This window comes from Daldinia caldariorum, assembly GCF_022478825.1.
Source record: "Daldinia caldariorum strain CBS 122874 unplaced genomic scaffold F4812scaffold_8, whole genome shotgun sequence".
NCBI lineage: Eukaryota > Fungi > Ascomycota > Sordariomycetes > Xylariales > Hypoxylaceae > Daldinia > Daldinia caldariorum.
In genome coordinates this window covers 705243-730417 of record NW_025953044.1, presented here as the reverse complement: position 1 = coordinate 730417, position 25175 = coordinate 705243, and the positions used below count along the sequence as shown (strand labels likewise).

The following is a 25175-nucleotide window of genomic DNA, read 5'->3' as shown; positions in this document are numbered from 1 at the left end:
GCACATTTCCAGGCTTGTTACAGCTAGCTATTGAGGTATGCATAGGGTGTGATAGAAGTGGTGTGATGGAGCCATGAGTTAAGTTGACTAAGGAGAAGCGAAAAAGAAAGGTTAAAAAGTATGCTCGCGTCTCTTGCATGTGATAACAATATTTTATTGCATAAGGCAAGCAGGTTCCGGCGTGGCTAATATGGGAAATGACAAGTAATAATGCAGGTTAGCCACGTGTCGAACAATATAATTAGAATAGGGTAGATTCAGGCTGAATGGTGACAAAAGCACCTCAAATATATTGAGGACTACCTAACCTAACATATGGTAATGTACCTAGTCAGGTGAGGTCTCGTTGTAATTGTGGCATGTACTTATTACCAACCTTGGAAGTAGGAATTCGGGTTTTAGAAAGGGGTTTGGTGAAGTTAAAAGCTAATTCCGTACGTCGGCCGAATCGGCAACCCACATAAGATCGACTAGGTACAGGTAGGTAGGTACACAAAACCGGCCACGTCTTACTATTTTTCTTAAAAGTCTTTCGAGAGTTAGATTTGAAACCACCAAGAAGATTAACTGCGTACCTACCTAAGTTACATCCTGATTTGCTATGTTGTTCCTATGATGTATAAAGTTGGATAACTAAAGTGCCTTCTGTTTATCTCTTTGCTTTCCAAGCGGACCTGTCCCTAGATACAGCGATATACATTGACAGCCAACTACATATAATAATAATAATAATAGTCTCCGAACAAGAAATGGCTAGGAAGAACGCCAAGCCGGCTGTTGAGCAGACGCCGTTATTAAATCCCAACGGCCCTATCATGAAAAACGGGACGCCGGGTAAGTTTCGTCCTAAATAAAATGAGGGTATGCCGAATCTGCGCCGAGCTCGCCAAGAAAACCCGATCCCGTAAACCCCCCATCCAAGTTCCAGTTGCTAATCGTTTCCGCGCGCCCAACGGCACAAAGCAGGAATTCCCGCGCCCCGGTCCCGCGATGCTGCTGCTGCTACTCTAGGTACTACCACCTCCGAGCCGCGGCCGCAGCTGCCGCCGCAGGCCATAGCTCATCGCGGCTACAAGGCGCTATTCCCGGAGAACACGATGCTGGCGTTCCGCGCCGCCGTCGAGGCCGGCGCGCACGCCATCGAGACCGACCTGCACCTGTCCAGGGACGGCGTCGTCGTCATCATGCACGACCACAAGCTCAAGCGCTGCTACGGCGACGACTCCAAGGTCAGCGACCACGACTGGAGCTACTTGAGCAAACTGCGCACCGTGCGCGAGCCCCGCCAGCCGATGCCCCAGCTCGTCGAGCTGCTGGAGTATCTGAACCAGCCGGAGCTGCAGCATGTTTGGATCATGCTTGATATCAAGGTAAACTACCTAACTTACTAACTACCTAAACGAACTAAATCGTCCCGGCTCTCTTATGTAGAATTTGCTAGGACCGTTGGTGCCAACGGTAAACGTAGGAGAAGAAGGAAATATGGCTGATTTACAAACTTTTGTACGTAGAGAGATGACGACCCGACGGAGATCATTCGGAGAACGGCGGAAACACTGCATTCGGTGCCGGGGATCCGGCCGTGGCATGAGAGGGTGCTTCCGTGCTGCTGGTCGGTAAGTGTACCTCCTCCTACCTCATACATATTCGCTCTCTTTCTTACCTCCTAGAGCTGCCTACCTACCTACCTACCTACCCACCCAACCTGATAATTATGCCTAGTTCGTTCCGGTGTGCTAACCGTAGACAGGCGGAATACATCAAACTATGCAAGCAGTTCCTGCCCAAGTACCAGCTCGCGCACGTCGGCTTCTCCACCACGTACGCGCGCGCCCTCGCGCGGCACGAGCCCGCCGTGTCCGTCAGCATGCTGTACCACGCGCTCGCGCTCCCCGTCTTCGGCCCACGCTTCGTCCGCGACGCCCAGCGCGCCGGGCTCCCGCTGTACTCGTGGACTGTCAACGAGCCTGACCGCATGGAGTGGTGCGTGCGCGCCGGGCTCGACGGCGTCGTCACCGACGACCCTGGGTTGTTCCTCGACGTGTCCAGGCGCCTCGCCGAGGAGGGAAAGGGAAAGGGGAAAAGTGGGAAGAAGAATGCGGCCGCGGCGGTTGGTGGGAGATCGTCTGGCGGTGTGCCGCTGTCGGTCCGGGCGTGGCGCGTGTTCGAATGGACGCTGTTCGTCGTCGGCCTTTTCATCGTTGTCAATATTTACGTCTACCGGTGGGGGTTGCCGCAGATGCAGGTGCCGAAAGTGCTGGGGAAGTAATGGATATTTCTAGCTTTGCTGGCTGGGGTTTTGTGCTTGGGGGTTGATTGGTTGGGTTTATATATTTTATGTAGGTAGAGACGGGTAATGGGTACACGCACAGAGAGAGAGAGAGATTTACTTGTTATGTACGAGGCAGGGCGCTGAGGATATACATTAGGTAGGCTAGGTTGGGTTAGGTTCGTACGCTTAGATATGAGACGAGTATAAATTCATCTCCGATCTACTTACATATCTCGTGGGGATGTATATATAGGTCGATATTCATAGACTCTGGATAGAGAACGTTGAGATGAGAATATGCGCAGAGAGTATATCAAATCGAATGAATTATATTAAAAGACACCAAGGCAGAGACGAGCGTAATAAGCTCTGAGGGTCAGTATAGATAGTATGGACTAATAAGTTGATTCGACGGAAGACCAAGTAGCCCCGTGAAAATCTACCGCCGAGCTTCTACAGGCCACACATCCAGGTGACGATGATGTCTTCGCGCCACGGGCCACGCAATATGCTGGTTACCTAGCCGTTACGTTACCACCATCCTAACCTCAAAAGAACCTCTTCCCAAAAGCCACCGTACCTCCCAACCCCTTGCCGACCAAATACCCGGCGTAAACCCCCGCGACAATGGTCACCGGCCACTTCTGCCACTCGCGATCCCAATCGAGCGGGATGGGCACGGCGCCGAGCCAAGCGCCGACGCAGGCGCCGACGAGCCCGGCGAAGGGCTCGTCGAGCGGGGCGCTCGCGCTCAGGACCTCGTGCCAGTCGGCGCCGGACACGCCGCGCGAGTAGAACAGCGGGAAGAGGGCCAGGGCGGACAGGTGCGCCGCGCCGAGGAAGGTGTGCTCGACGTGCGTGAGGAAGGGCGCGCCGAAGAGGACCAGGATGGCGTGGAGGGGGAGAGTGGAGAGGGCGGAGAGGATGAGGGCGACGAGGGTGGTCTGGAGGGATGGGTTAGTTTTATTTGTTTATCACGAGGGGGGAAGATTTAGTTTAGCTCAGTTCAGTTTAGTTTAGTTTGCAAGGAATGAGAATGAGAAAGGAAGAAGGCGAGGGATATAAGAATAAGGGAGGGAAGAGAAAGGGGAAAAAGAAAAGAACAAAAACATACGACAGCGATATTCGGCCCGCTGCTCTCCGGCCCTCCGGCCTTCTTCTTCTCCCCAGGGCGAGGCTTCCTCGCGGGCTTCGCGGCGCTAGAGCCGACGGCGGGCAGGCACACGACGGCGTACGTGACCTGGACGGCGACAACGACGGGGAGCGCGCTCGACAGGGCCGAGACCGGGTCGGCCACTAGAGTTCTGAAGCGTGCCAGGAACAAGGACACGAGCAGCGCCGGCTGCAGGTGTCTGACGACTTGGGCCTGCGAGGACGCTAGGATCTGGATGGGCTGCGTCTGGGCATCTTTGGTATCCTTATCCTTTGGTTTGGATAGCTCACCACTAGCAGCAGCAGCACCAGCCTTTGCTTTATGAGCTGGTGACGATGATGATGAGATTGAAGCTGTGTCCAGGGCAGGCATTATGAATATCTCTAGACGGGATAAGTCATTGAATAAGGGAAATTATGAAATTTGTTAGTTATCGTAGTATCGTAGTGCTATTGCCGAAAGTATTTATTCACATCCATCAAAAATTAAACGGTGCAATTGGCTTCAATTGAGTCGCGCGTTAGGTTAGGTACTAAATTAAATGCTACGTACTTCCTAACGTCTAGGTTACCTAGTGCACAGATAACGATGCTTATCGTAATTATTGCAACTATCGGGGTGGATTATATGAGGGAGACAATTTTGGAGACGAGGCAATCAAACGGTCCAACCCAGCAGATAGTCCAGAGGAAATAAGTTTACATAAGAGTCCCTTTTTAGACCGTTGGATCAGGAACTAGCCTCTGGTTGGGGGATCAAGTTTCGAAGTGACAAATCATAGATAACGTCCTCAACCTTCTTGACGTGATACTTGACGGCATCGACTCGCTTTCGAACGATGTCATTCTTTAGGTTGAGCAGCTGGAACCCGGCAAACAAGTCCTTGATGAAGCCGCTGATCCTGACGGTCAAATCGATGTCGCCCATCGTTACCGAGTTCATAGCCAGACGGCTGAGCTCTTCGGTGATATCCGTCAGGGCCAGGATGTATTCCTCGATGGTGACGTGAAATGCATCTCTATCCTTGAGATTGACGGGCACTGTATAGAAAGAATTAGCACCGGCGATAGTGTAATAAGCTAGGAAGTAAAGCACACCTTTCAGAAGCTGTCCAACTTCTTCGATGGTGAGAAGACGGCCTAGCTCGCCTGGGCGGGACTCGGTCTCTAAACCGCCCAACCATCCGGTCAGTAAGATGGTAGTGACGACATTCTGAATGCTCCGACTCCATCTATGATTGTACCTTTTTTCCCCCCTCGTTAGCTATTTGAATCTTAGACAAAGAGGGAGATTGTCCGTCACGTACTTGTAGTAAGGATATTTAGATGCAAACTGCGCCAACTCGCCAACGCTGTCAATCTCAGGCTTTATGCCATCATTCTCGACCTGCTTCAATAGCGGCGGCACTTCGATTATCAGGTATTAGTTAGCAAACGATATGATACGACACGCAAACTTGGAAGTAAATAAAATCATGTATGTTGTCTTCATATTCATGTTCATGTTTTTATATATATATATATATATACTTACGCTTGGAGCTAGGTGTCGAGTGGATACGGCTGAGAAAGCCCTGGCAGGTCGAAATGTGGCGATTTAGAGCGGAGGTGATATGGTGAAGCTTCTCGCCGACCTCGACCTCCTCTTCGCCGTGAGCCTTGAGGTATTCGAAAATGGAAGGGTCAATCAGATTAGAGGGATTATTGTCAGTCATGATGAAGGTTTGTTGTGTAGATGGAGAGGAGTAAGAGATTTTTATTTTTTTTTAAAAAAAACGAAAATTTGATGGGTTATGACAATGAGAGGGGCAGGGATAAAACGGGAAGGCCCGGCAATGCGTTTGACCTGCCTTGGGTGCAGTTTAAACTAGATATCGTTTGTGATAATTTTTACCTAAGGCAGTATGAAGCTATTCGGGCCTTGAAACGTTGGAAGTATTTACTTGAAATTTGAAACCATGTACAAGATACCGAGCATATAAACTGCCTGAATTTTGTTCGGGATACAGCTCTCTCATCTAAGGATTAGTAACAGTATAGTCATATTCACGCTTAATTCAATGTGACGAGTCTGTGCATCTGACCAGTAGAACATCGGAAAACGCGATGCTACCTAACATCACAAATCATTTTCCAACTTCATCGTTGCGCAATTTTTTTCCATTCCCACGATCAAGTATACAAACGGAACCATACAGAAGGACTATCCCATCAAATTTACTTACTACAAATTTATTACTCTTCCTCACATCCCTAGACAAGCTAGCAGACTGCAACGAAAAGGTGTGTTCGCGTCACCTGGAGGCAGTGTAATACCAGGGACACGGTGGGGGCGATCATGGGCAAGCCCAGAGGATGCGCCCCCTCAGTACAAAAATAAGAATAATCACGATTGAGTTCAAGTAGAACTCTTTCAGAGATTAAACTGAAAAGAACAGATACTACACTTGATCTAAGCCAAAAGGCAAAGAGAGCTGAAGAAGAAAGGAAAAGAAAAGTTTTAAAATCGAGGAGGGGGAGGCCAGATATTTATATTTGCCAGGAGGGCGGTCAGCTGGGGCAAAATCACTAGGCGGCAGCAAGTGGATCACCGCAAGTAATAGACCCACAGCCTCACAGACCCACTAACTGAGCAACCGCCAGGCACATGCTTCGCAAGCTCTCCTTCCCGTCAACGTAAACAGTTTGGGTAGATACGTGCGTAATCCACATCGCACCATCCCAAACTACGGTGAGGAAGGTGAGGAAGAGGAAGTAGCAATGTTAGACTTTAGTAGAGGTAGGTACGGTGCATACAATTAACGTTTTAGTTTTCAAGTCGTGTTTTAACTTACACTGTTTATTACCTTAGGTACCTCATACATACCTGGTATACGGTACCTGTGGATACGGGTACCTGTGGTGTGAGATACGAAGTACGTACTAAATATACCCATTACATCCATATGTCGCCCCAGCCCTATTAGTCACATCCTCTCCTGCTACAGGTGCCTGTCATCCAAATACCTATCTCCTCAAACCTGGCTCGATATGTCTCTGTCAGTTTAGGCAGGAAGCTCCCTGCCATAATAGTTCGACGGCAACTCATGGGGGTTCGCTTCACGGAAGCTACCTGTTACGCCTAAGCCGTATGATCCTAACGAGGTGGGGGAAGCAACAGGTGTCTTTGGCGTATTATCTCCGGGAACTAGAAGAAAATTCGGGGCGTTCAGCTGCGGCTCCTTTTCCTGTTCTTGCCCCCTAGAGTCTTTTCGCTTGGAACGCCAGATCATAAACCAGATCCCCCCGATGATAGCGGCCGCTACGGGTAACCCCACGCCTAACCCTGCGCCCAGTGCGGTCGAGATGTTGGTGTCGGTAGACGCGCTTCCACTTTCTGTGGGAACCGTGCCGGAATCCGTAACTTGGATTGGTATTGAACTGGTCGGTTCGACTATGAACGGCCCTGTTAACGTATCGCTTGTCGTACTAGCGGTTGATGTGGTGGACAAAGTCGATTCAACTGCAGTAGTCGGTACGTCGTCAAATGGAATAGTAGCCAGTATGGTCGGCAACGTAGTGATATTCTCGTATGCAAAGATATTCGACTCGTCGCTACAGCAAGCAAACGATCCCACGCCGGTTGATCCGTCGTCGCAGCAGTATTCATTACTTTTATCGATACCGCCACATGGTCGTACTCCTATTGCTACCTCACCCACGGCTAACACGATGTCAACTCACGTGCTTTCATAAAAATTGACGTTTCCGTACTTACACCATGGACAGACCTGGAAACAGGCCGTGTCACTCCACGTATGGTCGGTACACCCTTCTCGTAACCAATCTTTGACACCTTGAGTTGTGCCGCGACAAACGCCATTAGACCAGCAGACCTCTCCTGCGCTACAGCAAGCTGAGTGGCCTGTCGAATTGTTATCACATCTGATGGCGTTCGGAAGGACCGCGCCGTCGATTCTATAGCACGTTTGAAAATCGCTAGTGTCCACCGATGCTCCCGCTGTTATGGTTACCATTAAGAAAACAACAGCCGAGCCAATGGACCTCATATTACTCAAGATATTCTATTAGTGTGTGAAATTTGCGGGAGATATAGAAACAAGGCCGGGATCTCAGTTGAGCTGAACGAATGTGAATATGAAGATGGGTAAAGGAAATACGAATTGAACATTTCAGGCAGCAGCTTAATTCATCCCATACCTTAGGAACTGCTCTCTAGAAATGCTCTTCCACTCATCCTGCTCCTCGACGGATTGCCTCTTGTGCCACGCAGGCGTTCTTGGCCCATCAGCCACGACGGATATAATTTCCACAAACCATAATTTACGTACAATACGGGTTTGATTGGTGATAGGTAAAGGAACGCGACAAGTTTTTCTATCAATAGTCATTTCCTCAAGCTTACCTACCTTATAGGTACCTCATATATACCCGTATAAAAGAAGTTAGGATCCATTCGAGACCGCCGTTATTAGATTATATTCAGTAGCATTTCTTACTAGGGAGTAGTAAAGCGTTCAGTGTGCTTGAGAATGGTTGGAAAGTCAATGCAATGCAAATCGACAAGTGCTACGCTGGTTTTATTCCAACTCATGCAGGATCAACATTCTACATTATGTATGTTTCACCACTCCTCCTTTTCCCTTACCCCTATTTGCGGACTAGGTACCTGGTATCCCAAACTTTCCCAGGTGCTAAGGAGTACGACAGCTGTCAGGACCCACAGTAAGCAACTTCAATTAAGTGCCTCAATGTTAGAAGCAGTTGGAGATTGTCTCACTTTCTCCATCAGAACTATCAAACAAATAGTCGATTATATAGCTCCTGTACTAGCAATGGCTCCTCCGTCGCCTCTACCGGAATTCGTGTACAAGATTGTGCCTTCGGCGCCTCCAACGCCAATCCCATCTGAGTATCCCCTCTCAGAACTTGACCAGAAAGATGGATTTGTCCATCTGAGCATCGGTTCGCAAGTAAGTGCTTACCATACCTACATGATAACAAATGGCGAGATTTTCCTTTCATCTCCGTTCTGTACTACCTACTTGCATTGGATATATTTACCTATTCATATACCTACCTGCCTGTGCCTACATAGGTATCTAACCTGCCATGTGCCCCCGCCGCACTTGATCGCTTACACAACCTAACTAACTAACCTAACTTTCAGATTCCCATCACGGCAGACCTCTTCTTCAAAGAGGCTACTTCCATCTGGGTCCTCAAGCTGCGGTTCGCGCCCAAGTTTCACTCTGCGACGACGTGGGAGGTCCAAGGATGTCCGCACCTGTACGGGAACTTCGGCGCCGAGGATGTCGATAGCGTCAAGGAGCTCTCGCGATTGGAGGGCGAGAGCTGGAAGGAGTCGTTGGAGAGGGAGAGCGATTGGCTGGTTTAAACCCGACCTGCGTCTTGCTGAACGGCAAGCAAGGCAAGTCTAGGACTTTGGGTAGGTATGTTTCACTGCGGCGACTGGGCGGATTAGACGCCGATTGGGCTCCTAATGGACTAAAGTCTTTGGCCTGGCTATGTACAAGTTTGGTATTAGATATTTACGATAGGTATGTGAAGTGGTACTTATAATTTCGTATGTGTGCGTAAATATCGATAGGTATAATCAATTGTTTTGCGAGTCAAATATAGGAGCACTAGCACTTGGGGTTCATGATAAAGAAGTAAGGGTCGTGTATTTATTACATGCGCGGTTGGACATTTAAAAAAAAATACATATATAGTATTTGAAAAGCTTGAATGCTGGAAGAATAAAAAAAAAATTGATCCCACTGCCCACAATCCCACTGCCCACATTTGATCATCCCACCGCCCTGGGTGCTCGTCCTTTTCTGGAGATCCCAAGATCAAAGAGCCAGACCGATATAATCGCGATAAAGACTAGCTTCTCAGCTGATGAGTAATTGATCTCGGAAAACACCATTCAAACTCGCTCCCACGGGGATTCGAACCTCGAACTGTTCAGATAATGGATGGCAAGCCATTCATACTGACCATTGGTCCCTGACCGGAGAACCAATTCCTCTGTTGAATACAGCCTTGGTAATTTAGGTACTTAAGGTAAAGCGGGGTAGGGCAGGTGCGCCTGCTGTTGCCTGGGTTCCGTGGCGACGGCCTGTTTGACTGCTGCGACGGTTACTGTGGTGATGCAGATTTTTTTTTTTTTTAGGCACGCCACTGCCAGGTCAGGTACGCAACCTGACGTGGAAAGAAAGGCCAGACCCGCCACATCCCCCGGGTTCATGATTCACTTACTAACGCACCTAAATACATTAAATACTGTCCTCCTCATTAGTTACACCTCGCCTCTTCAAGGTAGGTAGGTAGACTTTTACTGTAGAAATTAAGGCGAAGATAAATCATCGCGAAGCAGAACGAAAGGGTGTCTGGGGTACAACTTTGTGATACTGTGAGGATCTCTAACCTCACTACAAAATTCTACGAAAAATACCCTTTGCTCCATCAGAGATGAAGCATCTAGAATCGTGAGATTTGCTATCATTTCTTCTGCCATGCTGGGCAATATCGAGGATTTAGTACTTACCTAAGGTATGTTAGGACGCCGTATTACGAAGTTACGATGTTGAGAGGGATCTATCCCTCGGTAGATTTATTCATAGAGTTGTACTGAAAGACATCGAGTGATATTGAAGACCAATACTACCTATTCGATCTGCCTGTTCATGCCTAATACTTGGAACACTATTTCCCCTTGAGCTGATTCTTAAAAACCAACGTGTGAACCTGATAGGCAAGAAAAAGCCGATTTACTCAGTACTTCAAACCCCGTGAAAGTTGAGCGGACCATTGAAAACAATATGTGAACCTGATACGCAAAGGAAATCCGAGCTTCTCAGCATCGTAAATCCTGTGAGAACGATCAATTTCCACTTATTCCCTTGCTTCCATATACCTAGTCCGTATGGTAGAGTACCGTAGCCTTGGAATATCCCCCGTCAGTAGAACTGGTGTCTTTACCACCGAGGCAACCGAAGCATCAAGGTTCCAGGAGTGTGGCAGCGTAGTGGTAGACGTTAACACTCTCGTTCCAGCATCTGCAGACGACGACGCACTCGATGCCCTTTCGGGTGAACTTATCCACGACGGCGAGGAAGCCGTCCAAGGCGATCTTCTCCCAGGCCTTCATCGATCTCCACGACCTCTCGGCCCTCTCGGCCGGGCGGCGCACTCTGCTGTTTCCCCCCCCGCCGAACGCCAGGCACTCTTTGACGTACGCCTGCTCGAAGGTGTCGTAGTCGGCGTACTTCATCGCGCACTTCCCGCCGCGGATCTCGCTCATCTCGAGGAACCTGGCCACGCGGACGTCGGCGACGCCGCCGAAGTAATAGTTGTGGTGCGGGTCCTCCACGTCGACGTAGATCCTCCGGAGGTTCCTGAACCGCAGCAGCATGTTCTGGCGCGCGAGGTTGGCCGGGAAGGAGACGAACAGGGCGCCCGTGAGCGTGACGTTCATCACCGAGCAGACTTCCTCCAGCTGCCTCTCGTAGTTGTCCTGGATGACCTTGGGGAACACCATGCCGGGGCCGCCCGCGACTTGCGACTTCAATTCCTCGTCGGAACGTCTCGAGAATCGGATGATCTTATCAAGCGAATACAGTCCCAGATAGAGTAAATCCCCGAAGTTGATGACAAGCTGGGGTCGCGCTTTGCGCATATGGAACTTGCTGAGGTACTGGGTTGCTACTGCGTGGCTCTCCTTGTTGATTCGGAATAACGGCCAGAATATTTCACGTAGGTCCTGGAAGACAAGAGGATCGGGATCGTTCTCTTTAAAGGTAAAGCTCACATTCTCGTCCTCGTTCTCGTTCTGGAGTTGGCGTCTCATAGTGTATGATCTATATTTAAGATATGGTGGTTTGTGAGAAATGGTCCAGATGCACTGGTATTCGGGATGTCGGCAATAGAACTCGTCTACAGCATTATCGGCGACCGTTTCCCAGACGTGCTGTCGAAGTTCAAGAGGGAAATACCCAAGATTGAAAGACACCAGGCTGTCAGGATGAACTGTTGTGTTATCATCCATTGTCGAGGAGCCCGAGATTTTGACAAGCTTGAAATAGGATTAGATGGGCAATGTGCAAATAAACAAAGGCGTCGCCGATACAATGCTTTTGGAACTTGTTTAAATTTTCCAGTCTTGAGAAATGGCAAGTCGCCGGGCATCAGTTCACAATGTGTTGAAAATTTTAAGCCTACTGGACAGTAAGTTGTTGCCTAGGAGTAGTAATTCTACTTGCGCCGGCAGCCTTGGGGAACCAAATACTCCAAAACAAGCAATTTAGTGCGGCAGGTACTAAATTTGCACAAGACAGTGGTTGTCGCAGAAGAGTAGGCGTAATCTAGCACCAAGGGCGTTTAAAAGAGAAGAGAGATTAAATATGTATTGTGATATTGTCTCGTGAAGGGTTAGACTACACCTGGAAATATAGCTTAGCCGATCTGGTTGCTGGCCACTTCTAGTCTTCCGGACAGATGCCCAGCGAAACGCATCCAGAGTTACAAACCATTCTCCCTAAGCCCTTTTTCTAATTTACTTAATTTTTCAAAACCTCCAAACTCCTTGATGAGCCATACTCCATGCTGGGAACCAAAATTTTCAAGCAAGCCCCCGGCGTCGAGCCCCTATGTCTTCAAAGTTGCAAATTACTATTTTCCCTACCCAACTCACTTAGTCCTTCTGAACGCGCCATTTTCGGAAGAGCTTGATTCTTTGCCGCCCATCGTCAGCAAGGTCATCTTCGTCTGTAGGGGAGGACGGAGAGCAATCGCCGTTAGTAGACACCTCCATGCGGTCGATGCTCTCGGCCCCATCCTTGGATGAATTTCCAATGCTTCCATTTGTGTCTGTGCGCTTCAGGACACCCACATCGACGGCACTGTCAACCGTAGATAGCATGGTGGCCGAATTGTTTGAATGGCGTTGGGTACCACTCTGGCCGATTATGCCGTGAGCGATGGTACGCTTATGCTTTGCCAGGAAAGATCTATGCGTCCGGTGTAGTGCTTTGGAGGGATCAATATCTTCGGCTGAAATACAGGCCCCTGGACTAATGTTTGCATCCGGATGGCGTAGAGAGGTGGTGTATTCAGCAAAGGCATCCGGAAAGCCGGTATCGTAGTTGCGAATTGTTCGTCGGCTGCTGCTGCTTGAGTCGGACATGGTGACAGAATAGTCTATAAGTTTGACTTAGTTTGTGTACTGTAGAGTAGAGGGCAGTGCCTTATATTCAACGGAAGGCGAAAGACAGTAAACTATGACCGAATCTTATATGTGTATGTATGCCCACAGTTACCCCGAATTAAGCTTTTAGTTCGTGATGCGGGGGAGGCCGAAGACTTTCACGACCCAAGGAAAATACGGTGTAAGGAAAAGAGTAGAATCAGCAAGAAGAAAAAACAAAATCGTAGATTTATCGGATCGAGCGGTTTGGTTGGTACAATAATAATAATGAAAATAATAATGAAATCAAGCTCCCTGAGTGATGGTGATGGACATCGTCATAGTAATATCTAATCCGCTTCGCCGCCTTGCCCCTGGGCCCTGGGCTACTTTCCACTTTCGGGATGCATGGGGGGTTAAAATATGTACCGTTCGTCGGCGAAAGGACACATTTGAACGGAACAAGGTTGGTAGGAAAAGAGAAGCGAGTTTTCTCATTTAATAACATAATTGGACGGCGCCACTTGACGTAGTTTAAGACGTTGAAGATTTCGGGCGGCTTTGTTCTAGTATTTTGGCAGCCTACGTAGCTGCGCCTCCAGCTGATGAATGTAGTTGAGCTAGTTTAGATAGTTGAGCGGATAGAAAATGCCTGCTCACCTGAAAGACCTGAAAGGAGACCTGAAAGTAATGCTGATAATTCCAGCTGGGGCTGGTTACAAGGGCCAAGGTAAATCTTGACAGGGTTCGGCTCTTTGTATTGGAATTGCTTGGCAAGCAATCAACCGCGCGCTTGAGCAATGAGCAATCCCAGAATACGGAGACAGCCGGGTCTTATTAATTTGGTGCCGTGATCCGTTCTAATTCGCGCCGTCAGGAGAAGAAAATATTTTTATTTTGTTTCTCGAAAGCATAAACTTTGGTATGATGTAGTTAGGAGAATGTTGCAAAGTTGTAAAATCGGGTTCAGGTTAAGAATTTATAGCGGATATATCTAGGTGATATATCTAGGTGATGTACGACGGGATATGTAAAGAATTTAGAGTCGAAAATAGGTTGAGCTACGCCGAGGAAGTAAAGGTTACCTGAATATGAGTTCGAAGGTTAGGTCAGGCGTTGTCGAAGTTAAATATAATGAGGAAACGTGGATAACACGGCACGGATGTTGCAGCAACCTGCGTCTTTGCTTTTGACTTAGAAATCCGAACTGACCTCGAAAACTCTCGAAAAGAGGTATGTAACGGGCCTCAGGTAGTTAATGTACCTACCTAACCTAGTTAATATACCTCAAGGTACCTAGGTATCTGACGTTTAGGTGCGTCCTTGCAGTTGACTTTCATGCAGACCTCTTCACCTTCATGAGGGGGTAAGGAAGTTTGTCTCAGATGTTCGATTTCTCTGCTCGAGTCTGAGGAAAACATCTCAGAAGCTTATGTAGGTCTAGGTACTTAGAGAAGTACTTAGGACTCCCAGACTTTCGTGACGAATTACGCCAACCTTGTGGCGATCACGAATGTAAAGGAATCCTGGGAACACCCGTACCGTCCTGCATACCTACCTCCTTGATACCTGGTAGGTGCATAGGTCATAGCTGGCATTAGGTGGGCACATTTTAAGGTGGGCAAACGGAAATCCGATGCCGTGGTACGTACGGATAATCGGAATAGGAGTTATACATGATAAATGATAAGTTATACAATTAGTGAGTGACATAAGGTGACGATGATCCCCAGGTGGTGACCAACAGACGTCACGGCAAGGACGGCAACCTAGCGGTGATTCCGGTGGCCATGCAGCCATCTGCAGAACAACCTTCTGCGTGTCTCGACACCTTGACGTAATAGGTTTAGTGTATTAATATAAGAAGCTAGCAATGCCGAAGTTTTGATAGTAGGACTCGATTGATTGGTTGACTGCTTTCCGCATCTTTAACTCCTTAACGCTTCGAAGCTTCGAGGGCGCTTTCCCAGACGTCGCTTCTAATAATAATGATGATAGTTCCATGTACTACCGATTTTTCAAAGTCGGGAGCTGCTGCTAGGGTCTGATTTCTGATTCAACTGATGGGGTTTAAAATGCGGTAAAGCTTAAATCTGTTCATTCTTACCAGGTAGGTAATCAGTCTCATGGAATTAGATGGATTCTTTTATTGGCTTAATTGGTCCACGTGATGAAACCGGGATAGCTGGTGCTGACCCCACACATTAGGTAGTAGTAAAAATGGAGCCTACATTTTGGGTGCCGATGACCGAATTGTTCCAGCGCAAATCTAAGTGGATCATAGAAAGAACAAGGACTAACAAAACTGAGTCTAACAAATCCACAAGCAAAGAAGTCACATCTCTATGGAAGCTCGGCATACATTAGGTACCTCTGACATACTACCCAGTACAACAGGTCGGGTAGTACCTAAGGTAACGAACGGCCTAGGCACTTTATTCTCCGAAACTAATAAGAGAACTCGGAGAGTACGAATCCAAGACAAGGCGAAGTAAGGGTCGATAAAACATTACAATTCTAATAACTCCTCTTAGCAGCCCTTATTGTTAATTAGGTAAATTACAACTCAAGTCTTCTAAGATATAATTACCTACCTACCTACGTAAGGTAACACCGGATTCCGAGCGAACGGCACATTCTTAGTTCCTGGATTGCCAACTGCTATGTTAGGTGCAGAGCAATTCTCCAACCAATGAGAAGCTGAGCCGATATTCACTATAAACGTTATAATTCATACCTCCACAAAGCTTTAGCTAATTTGGAATACATCTTACTGTCGTGTTCAATGGGTGGATATGAGTGCTGGATTGGCCACGTTGCACTCGCTAGGTGCTGCACATTAATAGAAATCACGAACGATTTTGTCTGGTATAAATTTATCTTCTCATCGCTGCCAGGGTGGCGGCTCGGACATGAGGAGGGTCGGATCGATAACCCTAGTGTATCGACAGAGGAGTGGGATTCTCTTCTTAATACCGGATTTTTAGGGGTAGATAATTACCTCGGGGTCGACCCCAACAAATCCAAGTCCGGGCTATCCATCATCACAAGTCAAGCAATTGATCCAGTAGTGAGCATCTTAAGAAACCCTTTGGCAGCAACGCACGACTCAGTCCAGACCGAGAGTCTCGTCATACTCAGTGGGCGGAAGACGCAATGGCGTAACAGGGCGCTCGAAGCATTACGCTTCCTGAGGCCGTTTGTATCCAACACTCTAGTTGTTGACGGGCTCGAAGATACGAACCTAGTCGTAGCTCTGGGAAGCGCAGTTGTCTGCCTCGCGGATTTGGAAGAAGTCGCTTTTAAGAACATGACACAGAGGAAGTTCTCCGCACTCCAGTTGGTATTTATTCAACAATTCTACTCGCATCATATGCGCAACCAGTGGCCGTCGTGCCGATGACCTCTACGCTAATATGACGGTTGGGCTCGGGCTATAGGTGATGCGAGAATCCCCTAACATTCGTATGCAATTCGTCGATATCGATTCTTCTATAGAAGCTAGTGCCCCGGTTTCGGTGATAGTTTCCCAGTCTCTCTTGCGGATGTTATGTCATGACATTCCCACTACTGTGAATGTCTTGTGGTCAGACGAGAGCGAGGTTGTCATTGAAGGGAACGATACATAAGTACCTATAATACCAATAGTCTTATGAGACAGCTTGCTGAACGACCGTGCTAACTCTGGGAAGAGAATTGTCATAAGCCTCGTGTCGCCGACGACTTGTCCAATTACGTTGACTTAGGTAAGGATTCAGGGGGTACGCTGATGTTAGAAAAGTTCAAGTCAGTCTAGATAAGAAGAAATTCTTCCTTTCTATCGGACGCGTCTTGGGGTCTTTAACACCTTCGAGTTATTCAATATTCGAAGTCCCACGTAGCCATGTGTTCGTCCGTGGTCACGCTGAATCTGACGAGGTGATTTTGAGCGATGCTCTAACGGCTCTTGTTTGCCAAAGCCTCGTAACAGAAATTGAAGGCACCTTTTGGTTGCATAATGCAAACGAACACGTTGTCGATCTTGCACGGGACATTGCAGCCCGATGCGAAATCGATCTTTTCCTTAGCTCCTCTGCCGTAGGGGATGGAATGACGCTTATCTACACACGAAAAAGCGAGCGGGAGCTCGTAGCTCGAATCCCATAACAGGTCCAGCGCCTCGTAATATTTGGTCACGCGCAAGATAACCATCTGGGACTGTTTGGAGTCTACTTCCAGGAAGAAGATAGGCAGGCATTCAAGTTATTACACGTCTCACACACGATAAGTCCATCACACCCTATTATTTGATAGCACTAAAGCTATCGACGTGTTGAGGCAAGTCGTGTCTAGCCCAACGAGGGCAAAAACGTCAACGTTGCCGGCAGTCACGTCAATACCGGAGCCTTCCAGCGTGATAAAATGGCAAAGCGCCGTGAATATCCCGGTTCGTACGAAGAAGTTCAGTTTCACTGGCTTATTTCGGACCGGAAGACATACTTCCTCATAGGCCTAACCGGTGACGTTGGTATATCCCAATGCGAGGGGATGGTGAGCAATGGTGCACGATATCTTGCTGTAACCAGCAGGAACCCCAATACTGATCCACTACGTCAAGGCGTTTCCTCTAGACATCTCGGATCGAGAGGCTCTGCACGGAGTGTAGGAGTGTATCAACAGATTTCTGTCCATATGCCAACAGTTGCTAGGATAGTGAACGCTGCCATGGTGCTTAGGGATAACCCGTTTAGAAGTATGGTACTCGAGGATGTCAATGTGGTATTGGGGCCAAAAGTCTGAGGAAGTAAAGACCTGGACAACTCTTCTACACCACAGATTTGTACTTCATCATGTTTTCACCGATGTCTCGTGTAGTGGGGAATGTAGGACAGTCGAACTACGCCGCCGCAAATATGTTTACGGTAAGCTTAGCTGCTAAAAGAAGGATACAGGGGGGTGGCAGTGTCAGTCATCGACATTGCAAGCTTTAAGGGTTTTGGGTACCTTGTATGGCGGCGACAACAGCTGGACATAGAGTCGCAAACGGCAAAGAATGGACACATACCATTTTCAAAACCAGATTTCCACAGTATATTTGCAGAGGCGATAGGAGCGGTCGGCCCAACTCTTCTTCAAGCCTAACAATGCATACGGGACTAGTTGTATCATCCGACCCTTTTTTGGAGAAGGGTTCCCAGGTTCTCGCATTACGTTAAACCGGAGAACCATAAGTCCAAGGCAGAATACTATAAGGAGGCTGCGGTAAATATCCAGAAGCAACCAGCCAACGCCTCTAATGAACAGGAAGCACTCTCAGTGTTAGCGTTCGAATTTCTAAGCTTGGGATTATGCTGTAGATCTCAAGTGACAAGAGTAGCAGGGATACGCCAATGGTGTCGCTTGGAATCGACTCTTTGGTAGCTGTTGAAATACGGTCGTGGTTCCTGAAGGAACTACTGGTTGATGTACCTGTATTAAGTATTCTGGGAGGCGCCGCGGTAATAGATCTTTGCTTCGAGGCAAAAAGCAAAACTCAGGAGTAATCCAGCCTATCAAGTAACAAGGAAGAGATTGACAACGGCGAGGGTAGCTCACCTTCTGAAGGTAATACCCCATCCTCAAGCACAAGACCATCACTTGCAGTATCATCGCCTGTTTGCGGGAAGGTGTCTGGCGTGGAGGCGTTGCCATTTGCGTCATCTGAAACAAGTGCCAAATAGGATTATGTTCTTGTCACGGACAGCCACCCAATATCAACCCCAGATATATTCGAGAGAGTAGGCAGTGTCTCTCATTCACAAGAGGCATTGTATTTTCTATATAAATATTCCGAGGAGAAATTAAGCCAGAATGTAACGACCATCGGAAGACTACACGGTCAATTTGATGAGCGAAAATTTGAGAATGTCTTGTACATAGTAGTTAAGCGTCACGAAGCTTTTCGAAGGTCCTAATTCATAGATAAGTCTATTCACCGACCCGTTCAGGCTGTCCATACGGGTCCGAGGATTCCTTTCATCCGAAAGCATATTTAAGATCAAACCGAAGTGTCAAATAAGATAGCCAACGTGAGAGCAGGTCTTCGACATCGAACATGGAGACTTAATGTAGATAATCGTATTATACTTCATCTTCACACATCACCAATTTTGGTTGTTTTTCTTTCCTGAGTTGAACCGTGCACATTCAAGAAAGCCATTTGAAAGTTCTATACGGCAGGCAATCGATATCCCAGAGAAGAAGAGGTTAGCAAACATATCCGAGAAATTGGAAGACGAGTTAGCTTTCTGGAGTCGGGTCCACCAAACCCCTGTCGAGCCTTTGCCCCTTTTCCCGTTCTCGAATATCAACAGCCGAGAACCCTTAAAGGCTTACGACATTGAGACATTCGATATCACGTTGGATGAGGAGTTGGCTTCTCTTATCCGCCAGATGTCATTCAATGTCGGACGCAAGGTCGTCCTTCTTCAGACTCCCTACGGGTCCGATATTGTACTCACTCAGATTTTCCAAGCCTTAGCTAACGGTGGCACCCTTATTGTCGTGGGCCAGAAGAGTCCTGGCAATCCAGTACATATTTCGCAGCTTTTGCTTAGGTAAAGCATCACGTACACCCACATCGTCCCCTCAGAGTATCAGTTACTTTTCCAATACTGCATAGGCTTTTTGAGGCAGTTCCGGTCGTGGCGGCTTGCTCCCGCCGCTGGTAAAAAGGTGACACACCATCTCCGCCGGGCTTTCCGACAGCTATGTCTTCCTAGCGTGTAGCTTGTCAATGTATATTCGGCGAGAAACAAGCTTCGAAGTTATACCGAATAGGAGATAAGGGGATGACTTTGAAGAACGGCTCGATAGCCGTCCTTAGGCGCATCGAAGGTGATAGTCAGGTTAAGATTCGCGGTATACTCGTTGAACTAGACGAAATCGCCAATGTAATAATAATGGCATCCGATGGCGCCATAATTAACGCCGTGGCATCTTGAAGAGCCAACCAGGAGATACCGGCAGCTTTCGTTGTTTCCCGCCTTGAATTCGACGGAGATAAACCAAGGTTCCTGGAATAGCTCAAGAGGTCTCTTCCACTCCCATCTTATATGAACCCATCGTTCATCATCCTAACAGAGCACATACCAGTAATGCCAGTGGGAAAAGGGACAAATCTGCCATCGACAGCTGGGAGATTAATGGCGCCCAGCCGGACCATACTCTCCATCCGCTAATGGGAGCACAGAAGCGTGTGCTGAATATTTGGAAGGAAGTCCTTGGTGACCGTCTGTCCGCGTTTTCTAACATTGATGAAGCACTGACCTTTTCCACGTTGGAGGTAACTTCATATTGTTGATCAAGCTTCGCGTCCTTAGAAGCAACTTCGAAAGAAAATTTCCTCTTCCAGAACTATTCCAATCAAGTAGCGTTGGTTCTATGGCAGAGCTGGTCGACCGACTTGGCTCGGGCCGCCTTAGGGTCAATAGGCTCGAACCGAATGACAACCCCTCATTTCGTGCACCACTGCAACGGTATCAAGATTCAGCCACAGAAGTTCCAGAATAGCCAACTCGATAGACTAGCCGCATGGAAATTAGATTGGGTCATTTCCTATCCTCGTCCGAATTTTAGTATTAGTACTTGTTCTATGTGCATCTTATCTTAACTTGACTTAGTCTACATTACTTTTCTTCACAGCACGAACGAATGGTGATGGGACTATGTATAAATCCTTCTGATTTTACGGGGTTGAAAGAGTTGGGAACACGCGAGGTTGCACAGTTAACGGTTGCAAAAGTGGTGTAATGTCCATAACTGGGGGACCCCTGTTAAAGCTGTTAAGCTTGTGCCCGAACTTGTTCGGGATATTATTGCTCATTTAACTTTCGATTCCGCTAGGACGGTTACATCCCAGTCTCTGGGGGTCGAATCACACTGGAGATGGAGATAAGCTCGGGCTAAACTACGCGGGTCGGGCGGACCGTAAAAAACGTTAATGAGAAGTCCCTCCAAGATGCAAGGCGATTGATTACGTGTCTTAGCTTAATAAATCGACCCAACCGTCTACCGGAACCTTGCCGGAATCCTACCGGAGCGGATTGGGTACAAATTAGCCCCTGAATTATACTATGTCTCTTAAGTGGAGAGAGATGTTGGGAATGTCAAGAAAAAGAGAGGGTCTTTCCAAGAAGGGGGATACCTTTTCTGGATAGTGGGCAATCAATGGCTTGACCTTAGATGCATGTTGGTACCTGTTTAGACTGAGCTAGATACGAAATGGGCTATCATAGATGCTGCTTTCTCCTTGCTTGTCGAGATCAAGTCAGTTACCCTAAAGGGCACTATACACAACGCGATGTTACGATAAACTGCTCGTAATGGCACTCCATATTATTAGGAGTCCCCAGGTGTAACATTTCTAGATTATCAGGGTCCAGAATGATGTGTTATACGCACTGTAGTTGCGAGGAATACTATGCTATCTTATTGTAATGATACTATATTGACCGCTTTTATCGCTTTTATTATTTACCTATGAGTATTTATCTGAGCCCTCTTTCCCTCTAGTGAGGCATAAAAGAACATAGCAAAGCACAAGAAATCTCAGTCTTATTACCTACACCAACAAATCTGATCCGATGTCGTCCGATACACAGCAGACTCCCAGCGGCGTGCAACGTGCACTAGAATCGAGCGACCCGTTACCAGTAAAGCCTGAGGAGATTACCGCGGAATGGTGCTCTAAGGTCTTAGGACACGCAGTCAAGTCAGTTTCAATTGTGAAGCAAATTCACTCGACATCAAGCAAGATCCTCATCGATCTAACTTACGAAGATGATGGAAACGCTGCCAATGTACCAACTCAGCTCTGTGTTAAAGGAGGCTTCAACACCGAAATGATAGCCCTATACCCTAGCCTCTCCTGGACGTATCGTCGAGAGGCTCTGTTTTATCATTCTCTTGCCCCTATAGTCAAAATGGAGCTACCAAAGGCCTGGTACTGCGGTACTTACAAAGCCAGCGGCCAAGGCCTTGTCGTTATGAGTAACTTGGAGGCCGAAGGTTGCGAGTTCGGCGAGCCACTGAAACCATGGTCAGTTGACAGGGTGCGCGCTGGGGTTGAGCAACTCGCAGCACTACACGCCGGGACATGGGGTGCTTCCGAGGAGCGATTCCCTTGGCTTTCCGAGGATAAGCTTCTAGGTGGGAACCCACTCAAGGGTATGATTACGAGTCTGATCAGCCCAAAAGCATGGGAGGTACGATTCAAGGATTCTGCGCCACCGCCCTTGCCGAAGGCTGCCTTGGACCGTGAGAGGTTGGAGAGAGCCTTTCAAACTATGTGGGCTACTGAGAACCCGAAGCTTAAATGTATTATCCATGGTGATCCGCACATCGGAAATACATTTATCAGGCCAGATGGCAAACCCGGATTCCTTGACTGGCAGGCCCCTATCTCAAGTGTCAACTTCCACGATGTGGCTTACTTCATCACCGGTTCCTTGACTATCGAAGAGCGTAGAAAGCATGATACCGACATCGTCAAACACTACTTGAAGGCCCTTTACGAAGGGGGCGGTCCCAAGCTAGAGCTGGAGGAGATATGGGATGATTACCGAAAGCACGCGTTACATGGTTTAGCATGGGCACTCACAGCACCAGGGATGCAGCCAGACGAAAATGTTTTCGCCATGACAGAACGCCATGGAGCAGCAGTGGAAGATTACAAAACGTTAGAGTTGTTGGAATCTCTCCCTGAGTATACAAAAGTGTAACTAGACTAGATCTCGTCACGAGAATTCCACTTGTACGTGTGATTAATGCAGGAGATAACTTGTTGTCATTACATAACCTAGCCTTTTGATGTCATAATATTGATCCTGGTAAATTATTCCAAGTAACCTCATGTTTTTTCCTGTGCCAAGCTAGGAGGTTTCATATGATAGCTACGAGTACCTAGTAGTAAATTCGTTTTTGTTTTCTTAGGTACTTCTTATCATATCTAGTAGCCATAGGAAACATGACGACTTCTGACAAATACAAATCGCTGAGCCAAAAGTGTATTTGTTCATAGCACAATTGTTATTACAGTCCATCTGACATGAGTGGTATTACCACTCACAACTTCGTTCGTGATACCTGGCTCTGAACCTTCTCGCCTAGGTCAATGGCTCCAGGAAATAAGAGATATTATTTAGTACTTCACTTAGGTATGAGTCAATTACTCACAAAAGCAACATCTATTTATAGAAGTAGGTATTAAAAAACAAGTAGGTATTAAAAAACTAAATAGCTTGTCTGTGTATATGGTAGGTGATATTAACTAACATTATGAAGATCCCTGGACTTCTCATTTCAGATTGTTCATAGGTAACACACGCTTCTTCGGGATCGTATAAGGAAATTTCCTCTCTTAGGATGTAACATATGCCCTGAAAGTCGAGTGCAGCCACACACATCTATACCGCCGGATTATCCCTCTGCTGCGAGGATACTCTCCGTACTGCCTGTCTTAACAGGTCTCGCTTGGTTTGACCTATTGGATTCGTATTCAACCCGGTATTCATTGGCAACGTAGATATCTTTGCCGGTACCTCGCGTCCCATCACCGAACATTCCACGCTCTATACTGTCCAATTTATACCTCTGATGACTTCCCCCACCTGATCCCCAGGTCCGCGGTGCGTTACCACTCTGGTTCCGGCCGAAGCTTCCAGGGGTATTTGAGTTGTCCCCTGAGCTTCGCCACGAAGGAAAATGTTTCTGAATTAAAGGCTTCATACGTATGAGGCAATTGCCTATGATCCCGATGTTCAATTCCAGCGTCGACAATACCGCCGTGGACGCCTGCGTCCAAGTTACATCGGTGTTCTGCAGCATCGTTCTAACATAAGCGACTCGCGCAATAGAGACAATAACGACCCTAAATTACTGTTAGAGATTGTTCAATATCTGTGTTATAAAAGACTTACGCCGACCCCATTGCGATCAGAAGACCAACAGCTATCTTCTGCTTCATGGGCATCTTTAATCCATGGATCATAGGGATAGGAAGCACCACTATAATGACATCGGACACAATATTCAGAACAGCCTGTGCTACCGCTATATTGTTCAAGCAAGCACCGCTGCCGGTGGACAATGGATTACAAGGACCGAGAAACAAGGCCGAGAAGACGACGGTGAATGTAATAATGAGAAGCCCGCTAGCATAAATGCAGAGATGGAAAAGCTTGGATGGGTTAAGTCGAAGATAAAGAACGAGGAGTGCGAGTTTCGTTAGAGAGGGCGGCCAGATGTACGTGAGAGCAAGGAGTGTCAAGACCTACGCATATGTTAGCTATCCGACTGTCGTCATGACTTTGTTTCTCGGGCCCTTTTTCTTGAAGAGTAGGTAGGTTTACTTACTTTAAAGTATCCTTGTAACTGTTGTGGCGTAACATCCCAAAGATGGCGCCCAAAACCTGCTGGTATTGCTATAGAACGGTTAACAAAAAGTAACAAATGTTGGAGTCGATATAGTTAGGTACCTACCTATTATTGTTCCGATATAGAATGTTAGGCTAACTCCCCAGGCTGCAATAACGAATACTATACAAAGGTTAGTTAGTAACTCCAAGAGAGCCACAAACACTTCGCGGTGAACTTACAGATATCCCAATCTACCTTCTTGACAATACAGAAAGCCGTATATAACCGAAGAACGAGTAATATAGTTGCTATCCCAAAGGTGACACCAAAAAGTACAACGATAGTAGTTTGGAGACTGGTCCAACTGTGGAAATCGGGCGTCACTCCTGGCGGAGGCTGTATGACACCAACTTCAGCCATCTTGATGGTTTTTCTTATTCCACCATGCCGGGAAATAAACTATTAACCTAATAACTATTATGTACTTGCTATATGAGGATACGATCTAGTTTATACTAAATGTCGTAGACGAATTTTGAAAATTCTTTATAGGAATTGTTCAACGAATGATCAGGTGCTGATCATCCTAGACCCCCGGCCCGCGCCGATTAGAGCGACATCCTAACGTCCCGAACCAAAGGTCGGCCAATTTTGGACACTTCAAGGGGGGTGAGACTTTTCCGCATATGAACCCCAAGGATGTATGTTTTTTTGCTGTCCGTGCATCAACCTTATCGAGGGGGATGACAGGACTGCGGAGTAGAATTTTTCGAACATTCGCCAATACCTACTAGGTGCCTAGGAGGTAGGCAGGTAACTTAATGCTTAAGATTAGGCTAGGTACGTACCTAGGAAATTATTCAAATAATTACCATCTTTGAATAGCCGGGAGGATCTGCAGCAATAAAAACAACTTCGGGACATAACCGATCTGTGCCACTTTAAGCAAGACTAGGTAGGTTAGGAGGTAGGTATTCCCAGATGAGCCTTGTACTAACCACAGTACAGGAAAGAGATACACACATGTCTAACGTATTGTGTGTTGATTACTGATAGAAATTCCTTGGCTTTTACTTGTTAATCTAGAATCTTTAGTCTAATGGCTGGTGCGAAGAAAGTCGTTTCGAACTTACAATAGTATAATGTATTTTTATTAGTTTACCTAGGTGGAGAAATCACCTT

General features: G+C 47.3%; 11 protein-coding genes across 11 annotated transcripts; 5 read left to right on the top strand and 6 right to left on the bottom strand.

The window, feature by feature from the left end:
* The first annotated feature begins 504 nt into the window (after positions 1 to 504).
* On the top strand, positions 505 to 2582 carry F4812DRAFT_428240 (PLC-like phosphodiesterase). Its single transcript, XM_047934172.1, has 4 exons — positions 505 to 834; positions 964 to 1370; positions 1512 to 1616; positions 1751 to 2582. Exons 1-4 carry the CDS (start codon positions 750 to 752, stop codon positions 2267 to 2269), a joined length of 1116 nt encoding a protein of 371 aa, XP_047790265.1. The 5' UTR covers positions 505 to 749; the 3' UTR covers positions 2270 to 2582.
* On the bottom strand, positions 2583 to 3938 carry F4812DRAFT_428237 (GPI biosynthesis protein family Pig-F-domain-containing protein). Its single transcript, XM_047934171.1, has 2 exons — positions 3387 to 3938; positions 2583 to 3216 (listed from the first exon to the last, which is right to left on the bottom strand). Exons 1-2 carry the CDS (start codon positions 3795 to 3797, stop codon positions 2821 to 2823), a joined length of 807 nt encoding a protein of 268 aa, XP_047790264.1. The 5' UTR covers positions 3798 to 3938; the 3' UTR covers positions 2583 to 2820.
* Positions 3916 to 5759, bottom strand: F4812DRAFT_428236 (Translin). Its single transcript, XM_047934170.1, has 4 exons — positions 4959 to 5759; positions 4732 to 4831; positions 4523 to 4668; positions 3916 to 4465 (listed from the first exon to the last, which is right to left on the bottom strand). The coding sequence occupies exons 1-4, from the start codon at positions 5137 to 5139 to the stop codon at positions 4155 to 4157; spliced, it is 738 nt and encodes a 245-aa protein (XP_047790263.1). The 5' UTR covers positions 5140 to 5759; the 3' UTR covers positions 3916 to 4154.
* Positions 5760 to 6468: 709 nt separating this feature from the next.
* F4812DRAFT_459229 (uncharacterized protein) lies at positions 6469 to 7473 on the bottom strand (the record flags this gene model as incomplete). Its single annotated transcript, XM_047937505.1, has 2 exons — positions 6469 to 7127; positions 7182 to 7473. 2 exons carry the CDS (start codon positions 7471 to 7473, stop codon positions 6469 to 6471), a joined length of 951 nt encoding a protein of 316 aa, XP_047790262.1.
* A 786-nt stretch (positions 7474 to 8259) lies between these two features.
* On the top strand, positions 8260 to 8822 carry F4812DRAFT_459228 (uncharacterized protein; the record flags this gene model as incomplete). Its single annotated transcript, XM_047937504.1, has 2 exons — positions 8260 to 8397; positions 8595 to 8822. 2 exons carry the CDS (start codon positions 8260 to 8262, stop codon positions 8820 to 8822), a joined length of 366 nt encoding a protein of 121 aa, XP_047790261.1.
* A 1552-nt stretch (positions 8823 to 10374) lies between these two features.
* Positions 10375 to 11593, bottom strand: F4812DRAFT_471271 (uncharacterized protein). The gene has a single exon (XM_047939075.1). The coding sequence runs from the start codon at positions 11478 to 11480 to the stop codon at positions 10434 to 10436; it is 1047 nt and encodes a 348-aa protein (XP_047790260.1). The 5' UTR covers positions 11481 to 11593; the 3' UTR covers positions 10375 to 10433.
* Positions 11594 to 11932: 339 nt separating this feature from the next.
* F4812DRAFT_383371 (uncharacterized protein) lies at positions 11933 to 12770 on the bottom strand. The gene has a single exon (XM_047932057.1). It carries the CDS (start codon positions 12615 to 12617, stop codon positions 12126 to 12128), a length of 492 nt encoding a protein of 163 aa, XP_047790259.1. The 5' UTR covers positions 12618 to 12770; the 3' UTR covers positions 11933 to 12125.
* Positions 12771 to 15190: 2420 nt separating this feature from the next.
* On the top strand, positions 15191 to 16431 carry F4812DRAFT_383288 (uncharacterized protein). Its single transcript, XM_047932056.1, has 3 exons — positions 15191 to 15960; positions 16058 to 16246; positions 16310 to 16431. Exons 1-2 carry the CDS (start codon positions 15403 to 15405, stop codon positions 16244 to 16246), a joined length of 747 nt encoding a protein of 248 aa, XP_047790258.1. The 5' UTR covers positions 15191 to 15402; the 3' UTR covers positions 16310 to 16431.
* A 1015-nt stretch (positions 16432 to 17446) lies between these two features.
* On the top strand, positions 17447 to 19196 carry F4812DRAFT_459224 (uncharacterized protein; the record flags this gene model as incomplete). Its single annotated transcript, XM_047937503.1, has 2 exons — positions 17447 to 17518; positions 18816 to 19196. 2 exons carry the CDS (start codon positions 17447 to 17449, stop codon positions 19194 to 19196), a joined length of 453 nt encoding a protein of 150 aa, XP_047790257.1.
* Positions 19197 to 20700: 1504 nt separating this feature from the next.
* On the top strand, positions 20701 to 22617 carry F4812DRAFT_428212 (kinase-like domain-containing protein). The gene has a single exon (XM_047934169.1). The coding sequence runs from the start codon at positions 21221 to 21223 to the stop codon at positions 22355 to 22357; it is 1137 nt and encodes a 378-aa protein (XP_047790256.1). The 5' UTR covers positions 20701 to 21220; the 3' UTR covers positions 22358 to 22617.
* A 208-nt stretch (positions 22618 to 22825) lies between these two features.
* Positions 22826 to 25133, bottom strand: F4812DRAFT_428209 (uncharacterized protein). Its single transcript, XM_047934168.1, has 5 exons — positions 24233 to 25133; positions 24117 to 24173; positions 23991 to 24058; positions 23555 to 23907; positions 22826 to 23505 (listed from the first exon to the last, which is right to left on the bottom strand). Exons 1-5 carry the CDS (start codon positions 24411 to 24413, stop codon positions 23055 to 23057), a joined length of 1110 nt encoding a protein of 369 aa, XP_047790255.1. The 5' UTR covers positions 24414 to 25133; the 3' UTR covers positions 22826 to 23054.
* Positions 25134 to 25175: the final 42 nt, after the last annotated feature.

Bases quoted from the DNA above. Each gene is read 5' to 3' on its own strand.
- F4812DRAFT_428240 (XM_047934172.1), top strand. From the start codon at position 750: ATGGCTAGGAAGAACGCCAAGCCGGCTGTTGAGCAGACGCCGTTATTA. The intron at 835-963 runs GTAAGTTTCGTC...AACGGCACAAAG, and splicing joins CATGAAAAACGGGACGCCGG to CAGGAATTCCCGCGCCCCGG. The intron at 1,617-1,750 runs GTAAGTGTACCT...AACCGTAGACAG, and splicing joins TGCTTCCGTGCTGCTGGTCG to GCGGAATACATCAAACTATG.
- F4812DRAFT_428237 (XM_047934171.1), bottom strand. From the start codon at position 3,797: ATGCCTGCCCTGGACACAGCTTCAATCTCATCATCATCGTCACCAGCT. The intron at 3,217-3,386 runs GTATGTTTTTGT...CCATCCCTCCAG, and splicing joins GCGGGCCGAATATCGCTGTC to ACCACCCTCGTCGCCCTCAT.
- F4812DRAFT_428236 (XM_047934170.1), bottom strand. From the start codon at position 5,139: ATGACTGACAATAATCCCTCTAATCTGATTGACCCTTCCATTTTCGAA. The intron at 4,832-4,958 runs GTAAGTATATAT...TGATAATCGAAG, and splicing joins CTCGACACCTAGCTCCAAGC to TGCCGCCGCTATTGAAGCAG. The intron at 4,466-4,522 runs GTGTGCTTTACT...CTTTCTATACAG, and splicing joins AGTTGGACAGCTTCTGAAAG to TGCCCGTCAATCTCAAGGAT.
- F4812DRAFT_471271 (XM_047939075.1), bottom strand. From the start codon at position 11,480: ATGGATGATAACACAACAGTTCATCCTGACAGCCTGGTGTCTTTCAAT.
- F4812DRAFT_383371 (XM_047932057.1), bottom strand. From the start codon at position 12,617: ATGTCCGACTCAAGCAGCAGCAGCCGACGAACAATTCGCAACTACGAT.
- F4812DRAFT_383288 (XM_047932056.1), top strand. From the start codon at position 15,403: ATGGGTGGATATGAGTGCTGGATTGGCCACGTTGCACTCGCTAGGTGC. The intron at 15,961-16,057 runs GTATTTATTCAA...CTCGGGCTATAG, and splicing joins AGTTCTCCGCACTCCAGTTG to GTGATGCGAGAATCCCCTAA.
- F4812DRAFT_428212 (XM_047934169.1), top strand. From the start codon at position 21,221: ATGTCGTCCGATACACAGCAGACTCCCAGCGGCGTGCAACGTGCACTA.
- F4812DRAFT_428209 (XM_047934168.1), bottom strand. From the start codon at position 24,413: ATGGCTGAAGTTGGTGTCATACAGCCTCCGCCAGGAGTGACGCCCGAT. The intron at 24,174-24,232 runs GTAAGTTCACCG...ACCTTTGTATAG, and splicing joins GAAGGTAGATTGGGATATCT to TATTCGTTATTGCAGCCTGG. The intron at 23,506-23,554 runs GTAAGTCTTTTA...ACAGTAATTTAG, and splicing joins CTGATCGCAATGGGGTCGGC to GGTCGTTATTGTCTCTATTG.